Source organism: Alligator sinensis, unplaced genomic scaffold (assembly GCF_000455745.1).
Source record: "Alligator sinensis unplaced genomic scaffold, ASM45574v1 scaffold651_1, whole genome shotgun sequence".
NCBI lineage: Eukaryota > Metazoa > Chordata > Crocodylia > Alligatoridae > Alligator > Alligator sinensis.
The window spans coordinates 210,117-224,207 of NW_005842014.1; the positions used below are offsets into that span (position 1 = coordinate 210,117).

Below are 14,091 nucleotides of genomic sequence, written 5' to 3' on the forward strand. Positions count from 1 at the left end.
TAGCCAGAGTTTGATGGATGTTTGTGGATCTTTGCAGGCCTTCATAAGCATGGACAAAAACCTAGCTGACTCCTAGCCAAAAGTTTTCACTAGGTTTAAGCCAGCTAATAAATAGGACATGCATCAAAATCTGGGTTACTTGCTAGAATTTGGGTCTAATAATGTAATATTCGTTGGATTTAGAATTTGATACATTTTCACATTATAGTCCCGGTAGAGGAAGTTCAGGAAGAATTTTCTCTAGGGGGCTTGTAATAAAAAGATCTGAAATTCCAACTCTTCAATTATTTTTGTTTTCAGCAAGGATCATCACCCATGATATAGAGTGAGGGGTCTGGCCTTAGACAACTGTCAAAGCCATTAACAAAAATCAACTGGGGCTTTATTCTGAACCAAACTGTACTTGGTACTTTTAGACAGGGTCTGGCCTACTAGAGATGACCCTCAAGGCAGGCTTCTCTCTACTAAGGAGTTCCATACTGTAGTGTGATATACTTGCAGCCTAGTCTATCTTTCAATCAGTTATCTGTACGGAAATGGAAAGGAGAATTTTCAAAGACAAAATGGGATACACAATATTTGACTCTCGAGCCCTTTATGCCATTCTACAACCAGGTGATCAAGCTTGGCTATCTCCCGTGCAGTGGTGCAGAGTAATCCTTTCCAAATGAAAAGCGTGCACCTCTCTTTACTCTTCTTAAAACACTCCTTGGACCTGCCTCCTCACTGCTCTCCTCAGAGCTGGATGCTCTAGTGCCTATTCCTGAGCCACTTGAAGGCCTTCCATGTGTTCCACTCCAACACAGGGCTTTCTCCTCTTGGCAGTCTTGCTGGCTCGGGACCTTCAAGCTGTCATTGAAAACGGCAGCAGCCATGCACTCAGCAGCTGTCTGATCGCAGGAACACAGTAGCTTCTCACACATACTCCAGCCGATGCCTTAAAAAGACGAAAAATTTAAGATGTTAAAAGTTTGAAATTTGGACGCTAATTATTGTGCTTAGTTTTGAAATGATGTCACCTGTGCCACAAGGCTGAGTAACATTTACAAGAAAAGCCTTCAATCTTGGGTGTCAAAGAGATGCTACGAAATCCATATCTTGACACCAAAATGTAAACAGGTTTTTGGAGAGGCTGAGAGGCTGCAGCTCCCATAGATCACCGTGGGATCAAAAATTAACCTGCTTATGTTCGTGGTGTTCCACTACTGGTAGACACACCTCTTTCAGTCTACTCTTGAGCCGCATTGTTGCTTTATGTAAAACAGGCCTTGGCTTCACCAGGAACGATAAGCAAGTTTTGGTCAGGTTTAGTAGCTTGTGTTTGTTAAGAACATTCTTAATGTGATCACTTTTTTCCTGCTTAAGACGGGCTCCAATGGCATGTAGACTCCAGCTAGCATAACAACATCTTGTCAATCTAAGCTCTGTGAGGTTATTCTTGTTATAATTCTACACTGATCTCAGTTTGGCTCAGGAGGAATGTCATAAGTTTAATTATCTAACCCCACACTTACACTTTGGTTTATGATCGAAACACACAACTTCAGATCTCAAAATTCTCTCCGGATGGCATCCGAGTTTTCTAACTTGTTCCATACAGCAGTGATGAGAGAAACAGCACCTGAAATAGAGAAGCCCACATCTAGCTCTCTCAAAATGTGTAAGTAGCACTTATGTGGCTGGAGTTAACTGCCTAAGTTGTATTTCGGAGCCACCTGCATGGATTTTATATCCTACTTCACCCTTAGATGGTGCGTAACTCTTGACGTCACAGAATGGAGGAGGAGTGCAAGCCAGAGTGAGTGTAGCTCAGTGAGAGGCACTGGCCTGGAAGGATGGGTGGGCCCTGGGTTCTGTCTCCTGTCCCCAGTGGGACAGAAGTGTCCTTGTTGCTGTTGAATACAGAGTGCCCCCCGGATTATCCAGGAGCCCTTGTCTTTCCGAACTACTGAATAAATCACTGGACCCTTCCCCTCCTGGCTCCCCAAATGAACCAGCTTCTACAGGAGGGGTGGGGGTGATTCTTGGCAGTGCCTGATCCATGGCCAGGTAGTTGGAGCATTTTGCTGGGAAGTGGGACATGAAGGTTATCCTTACTTACATCTTGGGGATGCTTTCTCACTACCTGGGCAAGTGCCCTGGCTACTAGGCTAAAAGTGTAGGAAGCCCTTCCTCCTCCTCTGGTGTCAAGGTTCTGCAGCTAAGTTTCCAGGGACTTGCATGGAATTAATGTGCCTTCCCAGGGCAGTAGCTATAGTGGATCCCTTCTGAGTGTACTCAGAGGAATAAGGCAAGTTGCACATGGAGGAGTGGGAGCTAAAATAAGTGGCCCAAACAGCATCTGGGTGCTCCTCACCCATATAAAGGTGAGTTTGACTTGACCCAAATGTTCAATTTTCTCTAATGCACTGTATCTCCCTGCATCGCAGCCTGCTTCCTTCTATTTTGTTTTTTTTATCTTTTTGGTGCATTGATCCTGTGTTGGTCTTTAATGGATAGGCTTTTATTTTTAAACATGTTATTTAGATAGTTTTTTTTCTATCTCGGCTTCCTCTGACATCATTGCTCCTGCCTAATGCCTCTTGGTCCCCTGGCTTTTCTGTCTTAAATTAGTTGCAAGCCCCTAGAAGGACACCCCAATCTCTTTATGACTATAAGTATATAAATAATTCTCCTGAAAACTGAATGCATAATTAGTACAGCTAAGAATGTAACTGGAAACTGCCAGCATCATAATGGTTAAATCCTTCAGCTACTTCCCTGCTGAGCATGAGCCCACCCAGAGAAACAAGCTCTGCCTACGTCATGTGTGCCCAATCTGTCAGGCAGCATATGCAGCTTATAGGGATCCTAAATTCATGCCCCATGACAGAGCCTGGGTTAAGCACTAGTGGGCGCAAACAGGATTTTTCTATGCTGTCTGCACTGCAAAACTGCTAGTGTTGGGTATTCCTGGAGCAGGAGTGAGTGGGAAAGGTTTGTTTCTTGACAGTCAGGATTGCCAACCCACAAATTTTTTGTGAGGAGTTGTTTTTTGGGGAGGGGGGGTTTGCCAACAAACTGCAAACTTTTTACTGACCATCAAACTTTTTTACTGACATGTCTTTACTGACATTTGTTTTTCACTGTGCAAGAGAAACCCTTCTGCCAGGCACTAGACAGCAATAACAAGAGCCAGGTTCAAATTTAGATGTTTAGCAGTAGCTTTTAACAGTCTTACTTGACTGCACAATGGCTGTGAACTGTGCTTCCCCCATCTCAGGGGTCCCCTACCTATCCCACTCCCTGATATTTCTGACCACAGCTTGCACTGTGCTGCCCCCAAGTCCATCCCTCAACTGACCCCTGTTGGCTCTGCTCCCTGTACCCTGGCACAAACCACCCAACTACCACCTCTCCAAACCCCGCAGTTCCACCCCAGCCACACAGCCCACACCTCCCTTCCCATCAACTATCTCTGACTGCCCAGGCCACATAGCCCTGCCTACCTGCAAGGTGAGTAGCCATTACAGGAAGGCAGTTACCGAGATACAGCAGCAGCACGTGGCTTGGGGTGGATGGCAAGGGGGCTACAGAGGCTCCTGTGGGCCATAACGGAGCCCATTGCCAGAGAGCTCCCTGCAACATGCTAAGCTGTGCTCCCACTGAGACACAAGATGGCACTCCTCTGTTCTCTCTGTCCTTCAACACAAATCCATAGTTTTGTAAGAACAGATCAATTTTTATGGTCTTTATAGACGAGCATGTTTAGCCTTTTTTCTTTGTGGACTCTGAAATTACGGACAGTTGGCAACTCTGTCAACAGTGGTCCCAGGCTTGGTAGAGAGCCAAAATATCTGTGGCCAGAGTTATACATTAGGACCAGAAGAAACCTATACTTAGCCGGTCTTTAGTCCTGCCACAGCAGGTCAGGTCTTTTTGGTATAAGTTCTACTACTCAAACCTGAGAAGACCCCACACAATTAAGGTTTCCACCAGTGCCCTCCCAGGACACTCTTCCATACCCAGTGGAACTCACCCTGCGGTAGCTTTCCCTTCTCCTGAATTTGCCTTAATTTAATTTCCTTGCTCCTAGAAGTAACCTCCAGTGCCAACAAGAACAATTTGTCTCCCTTGCAGAAGGAGAATCCTAACTGCACGGACTTCAGTGGGACAGTGCTTCATCCCTGGTGATAATACTCTTCCAAAGGCAGGTACAATAGTTCTGTCTGCAAAATACTTTCCAACCCAGCCATTTCTTGACTATGCTTTTGCTCCACTGTATTCTTTCTTCTCTCCCTTTATTCCTCCTTTCTACTCCTTTTGCTCCTCTCCATTCCCTTCTTTACCATTTAGCAGCTTGCCTCCTAAACAAATTTCATCCTCCAAAAACCAGAACCACTAATAGGACATTGACCACCATTACACTGATGACTCTGCTCATATGTCCCACTGCCTTCCTCTATGTTTTGTCTTTCTTCTGTGTTTAGATGGTCATAAGTTCTTGAGGGCATGGGCTCTCTCTACGCAGCCTTGGATGGTCCCCTAGAACTGCTATAGTAAACACAGATACTTAGCAGGTGTCAAGGAGCCAGCACCTGTCCAGTACATCTGCAGGAGAACCTCTTCCTTCCTGGCCACAGTAGCAGCCATAAGATTCAAATTCCTGTGGACATCGGTCAGTCAAGCAATACAGCATTTCTCCTAGCTGGGGCAGCTCCTGCTTCACTTTCCCATTCCCTCTTATTTGCAGAAAGGTAAATCGGTCGCAGACTGTAAAGAAAAATGCATTGTTGAACAGGTAACATTTAAGAACTTACACATTCATCAGGGTAAGCACCACCTCTGCAGCTGTGTTTGGAAAGTACGGAGTGTTTGAGAGGCATCACAAAATAAATGCAAATGGTTTTCCTTGCTAGGTAGTCTTGTATAATCCACATGTCCTCTCTGAGGCTTCACGAATATGTCAATGAGTCTAAATTTACTGGAACATGTCTCCAAAGGAGTCTAAATTTACTGACCCTTCCTCACCATAATCATTGCAGTTTTCCCACTGTTTCTAAGTGGCGTTGATGAGCTATTCTTAAGTTGATCAAGATTGTTTTGCTTTTGTCTTGTGCTCCCTTCTCATCTGTTTTATACACCTGTTCTCTTTTTGTGTGTATAGAATGCAAATCCTTAGGCATTTCTTTATTACACCTACTCCCACACAATGGCCAGGACCTGCAGGCATGACTAGAACAGAAGTTACCTTGTGGGTGTAACATGCTGCTGAATCAAGCCCAGTAAGTGCTACTTAGCCTCAAGGAACTAGATCCCATTTTTGGATGACTTGAGAAATCCTATACCTGCCTTTTCATTGCCCGTGACTTCAACTGGATTTTATTTTCCTTCATTTCCATTCTTTAATTTGTGAGATTCTGCAAGACCCCTTCCGTCCTGGAACCAATCTTTTGACTATCAAACTAGCTAAAATGCCCCCTATAACATCTTTTGCTCCTGCTGTTCTCTCCAGGTGAGTGTTTGTAAACTGGCTGTTCAGCACAAATTGCCTTTGCTTAGAATAGACCATCATGACTTTATCTCTTTATGGAAAAGGGAAACACAGGTGAAATGAGATCTCCAGCACAAAGGCACCGAAAAGGAATTAAATGCTGTTAAAGCAGCCAGACATCATTAGGAAAAGAAGGCAGAGAATAGCAAAAGTGGGAAAACCGATTTTAATGAAGAAAGAGCTTTTCCCAGCTGCAAAGAGAAGATGCAAATGAAACAAGAATGTGATGAAAAAGCTTTGCTCTTATGTACTGATTCACACGTCAGTGGTGCCATTCTTCCATGATAAACAAAGCTATTTTTAAGGTTATGGGAAAGAGGAATTTGGTGCATCAGATTCTCACTCATTTGAAAAACAGAATTGTTGGCATTCACAGCTGATGCAAAAGAAAGCCACAGCAGGAGAGCAGGGACTTCACAGTGTCCGTTTTCTGCCGGAAGAAGGACATATTTTCTTCAGCATCTGCTGTAGGGATGTCTCTGATGATGTGTACTTGCCATGATGGCAGAGGCAGAATGGGCTTGTGGTTAAGGATTTGATGTGGGAGATCTAGGGTTGAATTTCCAGCTCTTCCTGTCTGACCTTGGGTAAGCCATTTGACCGCTTTTCTCCTTATCTATGCAACCATACTTAATGGTGATCCTTTTGTCTGTCTTGTCTGTTTGGACTGTACAACCTTTGCCTGCCTCTGGCTATGTGTTGTTCAGTGCCTAACACTGTAAGTCAGTAAGCAGGAGAAATGGCAGGAAAATGGCCACATCAGTGGCTATTTGTCTGGTAGTGACCTGGCCCCATCTTCCACTCCTGAGTTTACACCAAACTAAAAACCTCCTGAACCTAACCCTCCAGCTCCAGTTCCATTCAAACCACAAGGTCCAAGTACCATAATATTATAGCAGAGTTCCTGTGCTGGCTAGATGGGTTGATATGGCCTATCAGTGTGCAGCCCCTGAAGCCCCTGCGTAGTTTCTATCACACAAGAAGGCCACTGGTCAAGAGAGGAACCCTGAGCAGCGTTTCAGGTGGGAGCGTGCTTCCCTGCCTGCAGAAAACCATCAACGTGTCTTGGATTCAGCTTCAAGAGGGTGGCCCTGCTCTGCACCAGTCTTGTCACTCCAGGGACTCTGCCTGCTCATGTTCATCTACTGAGCCCATGAGTTCATGCAGTGACCAGGAATAGCCATAATTCCCAGGAATTCCCATGTCTAAGAGGGACAGGGAAAAGTTGGCATCTAAGAACTCAGTCAGCATCTGGATTTCTCCTGCACTCTGACCCTGCCTCTCCTTCCCCGTCTTCTGCTTTGGGGCTGCTCCTTTCACTGTCTGTAACAAGCACAGGGGGTCCTTGCAGGGCAGCTGGGGCATACCCTAATTGCAAGTCTGCAGAATGACTGATTGAACCTTCTCAGAGTTATCTACAGACGGCAGGGCTGAAAAGCAGGCGGGGGGGTAGGGGGTGCCTGGAGGTTTGGAATTCTCCAAGTGGGAGAACAGAAGTCATTTTAGTTTCTCTGCTTTCTATAAGTAGCAAAATATCACTTCAAGGTGCAATTAGACTGTTGGTCAAAAGACAAAACACAAGAAAATCTCTTCTGATTTCATTTTGGTTGCAGCATTTGTATCTAAGGATGCAAGGTTTCCAGTGAGGTAATAGCTTCTCCTGAATCAACATGTGCAGCTGGGAGAGACGAGCTTTTCGACTTCATGTGCCTTGATCTCATCTGAGAATGAGGCAGTCATAATCCAAACTAGGTAAATTAGAGCAATTGCTTTCACTTTAACTTAATTAGGTTAATCAGTAAGACTGCTTGGAAGAGAAGTGTACCCTTATCACCTGTGGAGCAAAACAGAGTTGGCAAAGGAAGAAGTAAGGGTTAACGAGCCAGAAAACCAATGTTTCTGCTAAATTCATTGTTTTTGGTGTCTAGGAAAGTTATGACTTTCTGAGTGCAGGCCTGTCTTCTGAAAGTACTGTGTAGGCTGGCTTTGAGAATAAGAATTATGAAAGCAGAAGTGTGGAGTCAGTGTTATATGAACCAGGTTCTCCGACCAGTGATAGGACATTTCTGTCCTTACCATTTTTCCTACATGAGTTTATTCTGGAATATGGTAATGGTTTACTTTCACCTACATTGTTTCCACCAGGGCATGGAATAATAGGGTTACCATATGTCTGGGTTTTCCTGGACATGTCCTCTTTTTGGGCCCTCCCATTTCCATGCGGGTGGGTTTTTTTAAATATGAACAAATGTTCAGGATTTTACTCTGCTTAGCTTCAAAGTTGTTTCTGGCACTTCCTAGCTTGCCCTAGCAAGGAGCTTCTTGGAGCTGGGGGAAGCAGGAGGAGGGTGACTGGAGGTAGGGGGCATCATGTGCATCTGCGCACACATGTAGCCGGCATCCAAGCAGGCAGGGTGGTGGAAGCAGTGCCCCCAGCTGGAATCAGGTAAGTCTATGGGAGGCAGGGGTTGGAGGGCCAGGGCTTGGGCACTGTTTGGGGGGGCTGTGTGTATGCATGGGGGGTGGAGTGAGGGGATGGGTATGTGAGGGGGTTGAGTGCCTGGTCACACTGGGGGAAGCTGTCCAGGCACTGGGGCTGCAACAGAACAGGGGGAGATAGGGGAGGTGCCTGCCCCTCCAGCAGGGGAAGGGGTGGGGGCTTTGGGGGCAGCAGGGAGCTGTGTGGCCAAGCTGGCAGCACCAGGGCCGGTGTCTGTGCTTGCAGGAGCAGGACTTCCAGGAGACACTGCAGGGCTGGGGGCAGCAGGGGGCATCGGGTTAGGAGTGAGGGGCACCAGCAGGACTGGGGGAACCAGGGGGCTGCTAGTTGGGAGTGCAGGGCACTGACAGGGCTGGCTGGGGGGCCTGTGGCTTGGGAGTGAGGGGCACCAAGGAGGACGGGGGACTCTGGATTGGGAGTGTGGGGCACGGGCAGTGCCAGGGGGCTGCAGATTGGGAGTGAGGGGTATCAGCAAGGATGGGCTGTGGGTTGGGAGTGAGGGGCACCAGCATGGTCTGGGGGCGGGGGACAGTGGGTCAGCAGTGAGGGGCAGAAGCAGGGCTGGAGGGGCTGTAGCTTGGGAGTGAAGGGCAGGGGCAGGTCATGAAAATATCACTGTCCCCCCCAAGCATAATACCCCCACCCCTCCAACAGGTGTCCTCTTTTTTGAAACTAGAAATATGGTAACCCTGTGGATACCGTGAATCATCTGTTGGGATAGGCATGTAGGATCCCTAGATCCTGGTGGCTTTGTTGTGTTTGTTGGCTTCAGTGATGGAGATATTTTGGTGGAAGGTTTTGCAGGTGTTGTTCTGGCAAACTCTGGTTCTGGTTGAGCGTGGTGCTTAGCAGGGAGTTTGCTTGTGATGATAAGTGTGGTAAGATTGTTTGAAAACCAGAGGGAAGGCTGGGATAACTTTTTTTTTTAATTGCATAACTCTCTTCAACTACAGCTGGTATTTGCCTGGGTTATTTGTATACATTTTAGTGCAGGATAGTATGTGACAATAGATTTATATTTGAGGTACCTATATGAAAAAATATAAAGGATTTTAATAAACAGCTCCTTATAGAAAGGCGAGGTCTATCCTGGCGGGTGGTTAGAAGCAGGCAAGTAGAAGGTTTTAGCACTGTTATACGCCACACTTAATAACTACATCTGCTGATGTGCTTATAACCATCAGTAACACGTTACTCATGTCTGTTACTTGCTTACACCAGATGTAATCCTCCATAAACCATTTGTAAGTGTAGTTGGTACTAGAGTGGGTCATTCATTTTATCTGAGAGTTGACTTAGAAAAATTCTGTGCCTACCTTTGCCCACATAGGGGTCAAGCTCCAGCTCCCCATCAGAAGGTGGCACTTCTGGAGATACAGTAGAGTAGGCTGTGCCCTCTCCTCCTATCTTCACGGCTGTGTCTGCAGATGACATTATATAGATATTAGACTTTCAGGAAGACAGAAGGTTGTTTGTGTGTCCCAAAGTTCAGGATGTCAGTCTGCAACATGAACAAACTTCTAAAATTTGTGCAGATCCTTGCTGGACAGACAATTTTGTCCCAGGCTGAATAGTATGAGTGAGACCTGTATGCTCAAATCACCTCTCTGGGTCAGCGCTCTACCTGGTGAGATGCTGTTGTGAGGAGGGACAATCCCAGTCTCAGGGATTCAGACAGGGATCACTGACAGATCTGTGCCGGTAACCCAGCCTGACCACATGGCCCCGGGGAAATGCCGAGCCAAAGATGGCAGCAAACAGGAACAAAGATGTGCTGCAAATTATAATGGAAAATGAACTTGATTCATTTGGCACTCACCTTTGTTGGCTGTCCTGGCAGGAGCATTTTCCGTGGGTCTCTCTTTTGAGTTTGCAGAGTGGGTATCTGCAGGGGCTGTGGTTGTTCCCTCCACTGTGAAAGCAGCCTCCATAAATCCTGAAAGCACATTTGCAATGAAATATCCTTCTACCCCTCCCTGCTTAGATTGGAAGGAATAATAAAAGCAGGAAGGAGAAATACTGAGGCAAACAACAGGCCCCTTGTAGCTGGGTGGCAAATTAACCTCCACAACAGTAGGATGCCATCACAATCCCAGAGCACAGGTTCAGACTGCCACAGGTGGGAAGAAGACCCAAGAGAAATGGCATTTGAAGCAGAAGGCCAGAGCATCCCTGCCCTGGTTCATTTCTTTGTACCCTAATCTAGCAAAAAGAGCTGTGCTGGTGAAAGACAACAAAAAAGTCACCTCTTCCTATTATACGTTTAAAAGTGTCCATGTTGTGCTTGGATGGTAAAGGATTGTCCCAATTATATAGAAGCAGAAAATGTGCCAGCCATTAGCTGTTTTCCTGGTTAATTGCTCAAAAAACTCTTATCTGTCAGTGGGCAGAGACTTTTTGGGCCTTTTGGGTCTATTTGTTTAGGGGAGGGTGCTGGCTTTTGAATACTTGGTTCTTAAGAAATTGCTTGAGAGACAAATATTATTCAACAACAAGAACAACAAATATCCAACAACAACAAATTGAGTATCCAACAACAAAAAATAGCAACAAATAGTAAATAGCAGCAACAATAACAACACTATAGCCACTAACCTATACCCATTTTACAGGAAGAAAAACTGAGGTGATAACATGACGTTCACGTCAACAGGTACTCTGCAGTGTCAAGTGACTGACATTGTTCTGAATGAACTTGAGTACTTGAAGCTATGTAGCCACTTTAGCACTGTGCTATGCTTGGACTAATATACCCTGTTCTTAGTATGGCTAATAATCCAGGCCGTGGCCCACCCTACCATGGCTCTTCTACTTCTGATAGCTCTGGATGCATTGTTCTGGTATCCGTGCACAGCTCTGTATTGTAATATGGAGAGAGATGGCCACAATGGACAATACAAAGGATAGCAACTGAATCATAGATAGCACCAATGTGAAAATCCTTCTTCCTACTTTCCCTATTCCGTGTCACTGGATAATTCTTGATCTATTTCAGTCTATTTATATGGGCCTTATAAAAGTCCAATCAAAACCAGAATGAGGTGCCCCAAACCAGTGTGGGATGATGCCGTCCATACCTTTGTTTGTATCCAGGGCTGTGTCTGTGTCTTTCACTGTAGTAACTGCAAAACATTCAAGAGCATTCAGGTTCATGAAAATATTGCATGGTGTAGAAGATGAGACATGATCCTAAAGGGCCTGTGAATGTATTTGAAAATCTAATGGTAATATATTCTTAGATTTTCAAAAGCTCAAAGGGCTTTGTAGCTAATGAGAGCCAGGCAACAAACTCCTGTTTGCACCTTTGAAAATCCCACCGAGAAATGGGCAAAGAAATGCCGGCTCTTTGCCTCGAGTGAAACGTTCCCCAGCAGCGGCTGCAATCCCAGCATGTTGCACTTCTGCCAGGAAGTTCCAGAAAGTGAAACTGCCTGGTTTAGTTTTGCACTTCGTGTTCAGTGAGGTGTAAAATATAAATGCAACAAAATGGTGAAACAGATCCACAGGCAGAAATACTCTTGAGGACTCTCAAGGGAGCGACTAGAGAGGGCGCTCCCTGTGAGGAGAGGGACTTGGAGGTCCCCGGTTGAGGGGGCGACCTGGGACTGGGGGGGAAGGTTGACCCCAGGAGATTTTCACAGAAACATTTATGAGCGCGAGGTGGTGGTTTTGATTTTCTATGCTCTGTTGTCAAAGCATTTGATCACATCTTTTTTGTACCATTTGTTCTCCCTTGTAGTGAACACTTTTGGCTTTCCATCACTTTACCAAAGTGCCTATGGTTTCTGGGCAAACTAATAACCTGGGTATGGCCATTCAGCAGAGTGGGGCCCCATAAGCTTACACAACCCTGGGGTGTGTCTCTGGGAGCCCCCTGACAACTAGGGTTGACAATTCTGTTTGAATCTATTCTGGGAGGTTTCTGGAGCGCCAACGTGCCCATGACATGCAATGCAAACGTGCCCGTGTGCTTGCATCCATCAGTTACAGATTACGGTGTGCAGACATCATCACAAAGGCAAATGCACATTGCTATTACATTTTAAAAACCCACTGGACTACTATATACACTAGATTCAACATTTAATATTTGTTTTAATAAATGCCCTCTCATTTATCTCTCCCAAGTGACTCTCAGCATTTCCTGGGGATTTATATCTAATTCCTGGAGACTCCAGGACAACCCTGAAGGGTTGGCAACCCTACCAACAACCTAGGGTTTTGTTACAGTACAATGTCATGTTTTTTGTTTAAATATGGTTTTTAACTTGCCTCCTTCTCTATAAAATGAGCACATTTTTTGTCTCCCAGTAAAGAGGGTGAAAATGATTGTGTTGAACACAGCAGTGTCATAATATTACATCCCTTAGACAAAGTGCCCTTTTGCTGCCAAATGCCAAGCCCGTGTCATTCATTTGCAGGTTTAGTTTCACCAGTGGTTCTGTTCAGTATTTCCAGTGATACCATGTTGTCCCAGTGACACAAGGGAGTAATCTGATCATTGTGAGTAGATTTTTAAGCAGGGGGACATGCAGCACTCACTTAAGAAGTTGCATCGTTGTGGGCCTGGACACATGACACATACCAGTGTCATCCACATCAGTGTGGCACAGCAGTGTAAACCATGCAGAGGGTGCAGGTCCTCGAAGCAGGCACAGAGCCTCATCACGAGGCGGCAGGGCGCAGGTAACACCCAACTTCCCTTGGATAAGTTGCAGGTAGACCAGTGTGACACTGTACTGCCTAGTTTCACTCCTGACTTTTCCCTGGGTCATTGTACACCAGATCTGAATAATTTACACTGGTGCAGGGCAGTAGGCTATGTCCCAGGCTTGTTTTTTTTTCACACTGGTATAAAGACCCATTACACCACTAAAATGTGGCATGTCCAGGCCCTGTGGAGACCAGGAAAAATCAAAAAAACAACTCACTCACCTTTTTGTGTTGGCTCCGTTAAGGTAGCAGTGGTGCTTTCCTGCTCTCTTGCAATCACTACACAGAAAGCAGAGCACCATGGTTATGAACCAAACAAGAGCTTGTCTTCTTTGCCGCGACTTTTGTCAGAGACTCCCGAGGAGCGTTAAGGGACGTGTCACACGTTACACTTAGAAGTTGTTTTATTGAGATCACTGTAAGCATTTCTACGAGTTAGAAAGTTTTCTCAGCAGTCACAAGGTAACGCTTATGGCAGTCTAAATGAAACACTTACCCCAAGCTCCAGAGCCACTGAAGCCTCCCATGGGCTACGGTGTGCCGTGGGGGCTGGGACCAACAAACAGCTGTTTTTAGGTCTCAGCCTCAGCACCGCACTGGAGTCTCCTGATCATGTTATCTCCGTGGAACAGTTGGAGAGTCCCTCAACATGCTAGATAATAGGATCTGGAGATACTCCCCACCAGAAAAGGCTTAACTTTGGTAGACACTGATGGCACTTAGCACATCTTTTACTGCTTGAATGTTCAGATTCTGGTCTTTTGAGTGCAGTTAATGCATCCGAAGTGTAACATGTGACAAGGTCCATACAATTGCCCCATTTCACGGAGAAGGAAACTAAGGCCATGCCCCCCCCACAGAAACCTCACTGTGTCCAGAACTACCTTCAAGCACTCTGCAGTGCTGCACACGACTTGCTTCCCATTCCAGCCGCAGTGGGGCTGTACCTGCGCAGCACTGAAGGCAGGCTAATTGCCAAGGGAGCAGGCTAATTGACTGTCAGTCACCAGTGCTAATTAGCCCACACGAAGTGCTGCCTGGATGCAGTTCCACTAATTCCAGTTCTAGAGGCAGCCCATGTGGAGCAGCATGGTGTACTTAATGGTAATGCAGCCAACCCTGGCATGCTGACCTTGTAGGCATGGCATAGGGAAGGTAAGTGATATGCTCAAGCACACAGAAGCAGCAGGCAGCAGAGCTGGGAAAAGCCCCTCGAATCCCTCCCTGTGACCCTAGAGCGATCAGAGCAAGGATGGGCTGTTGCCACAAATAGATTCATAGATGTTAGGGTCAGAAGGGACCTCAATAGATCATCGAGTCCGACCCCCTGCATAGGCAGGAAAGA

At 46.0% G+C, this 14,091-nt stretch overlaps 1 protein-coding gene across 1 annotated transcript in view; it reads right to left on the reverse strand.

Annotated features, from left to right (window-relative positions):
* Window positions 1-629: 629 nt before the first annotated feature.
* The window catches only part of OC90 (otoconin 90), a 36,550-nt gene continuing 23,088 nt past the window's right edge, over window positions 630-14,091 (reverse strand). The window contains exons 11-17 of the mRNA XM_025202089.1: window positions 12,969-13,025; window positions 11,111-11,155; window positions 9,853-9,969; window positions 9,350-9,454; window positions 4,578-4,752; window positions 1,515-1,621; window positions 630-937 (exon numbers count right to left, since the gene is read on the reverse strand). Of these exons, the coding sequence (XP_025057874.1) occupies window positions 630-937; window positions 1,515-1,621; window positions 4,578-4,752; window positions 9,350-9,454; window positions 9,853-9,969; window positions 11,111-11,155; window positions 12,969-13,025 (914 nt within the window). The remainder of the gene's footprint in view (window positions 938-1,514; window positions 1,622-4,577; window positions 4,753-9,349; window positions 9,455-9,852; window positions 9,970-11,110; window positions 11,156-12,968; window positions 13,026-14,091) is intronic.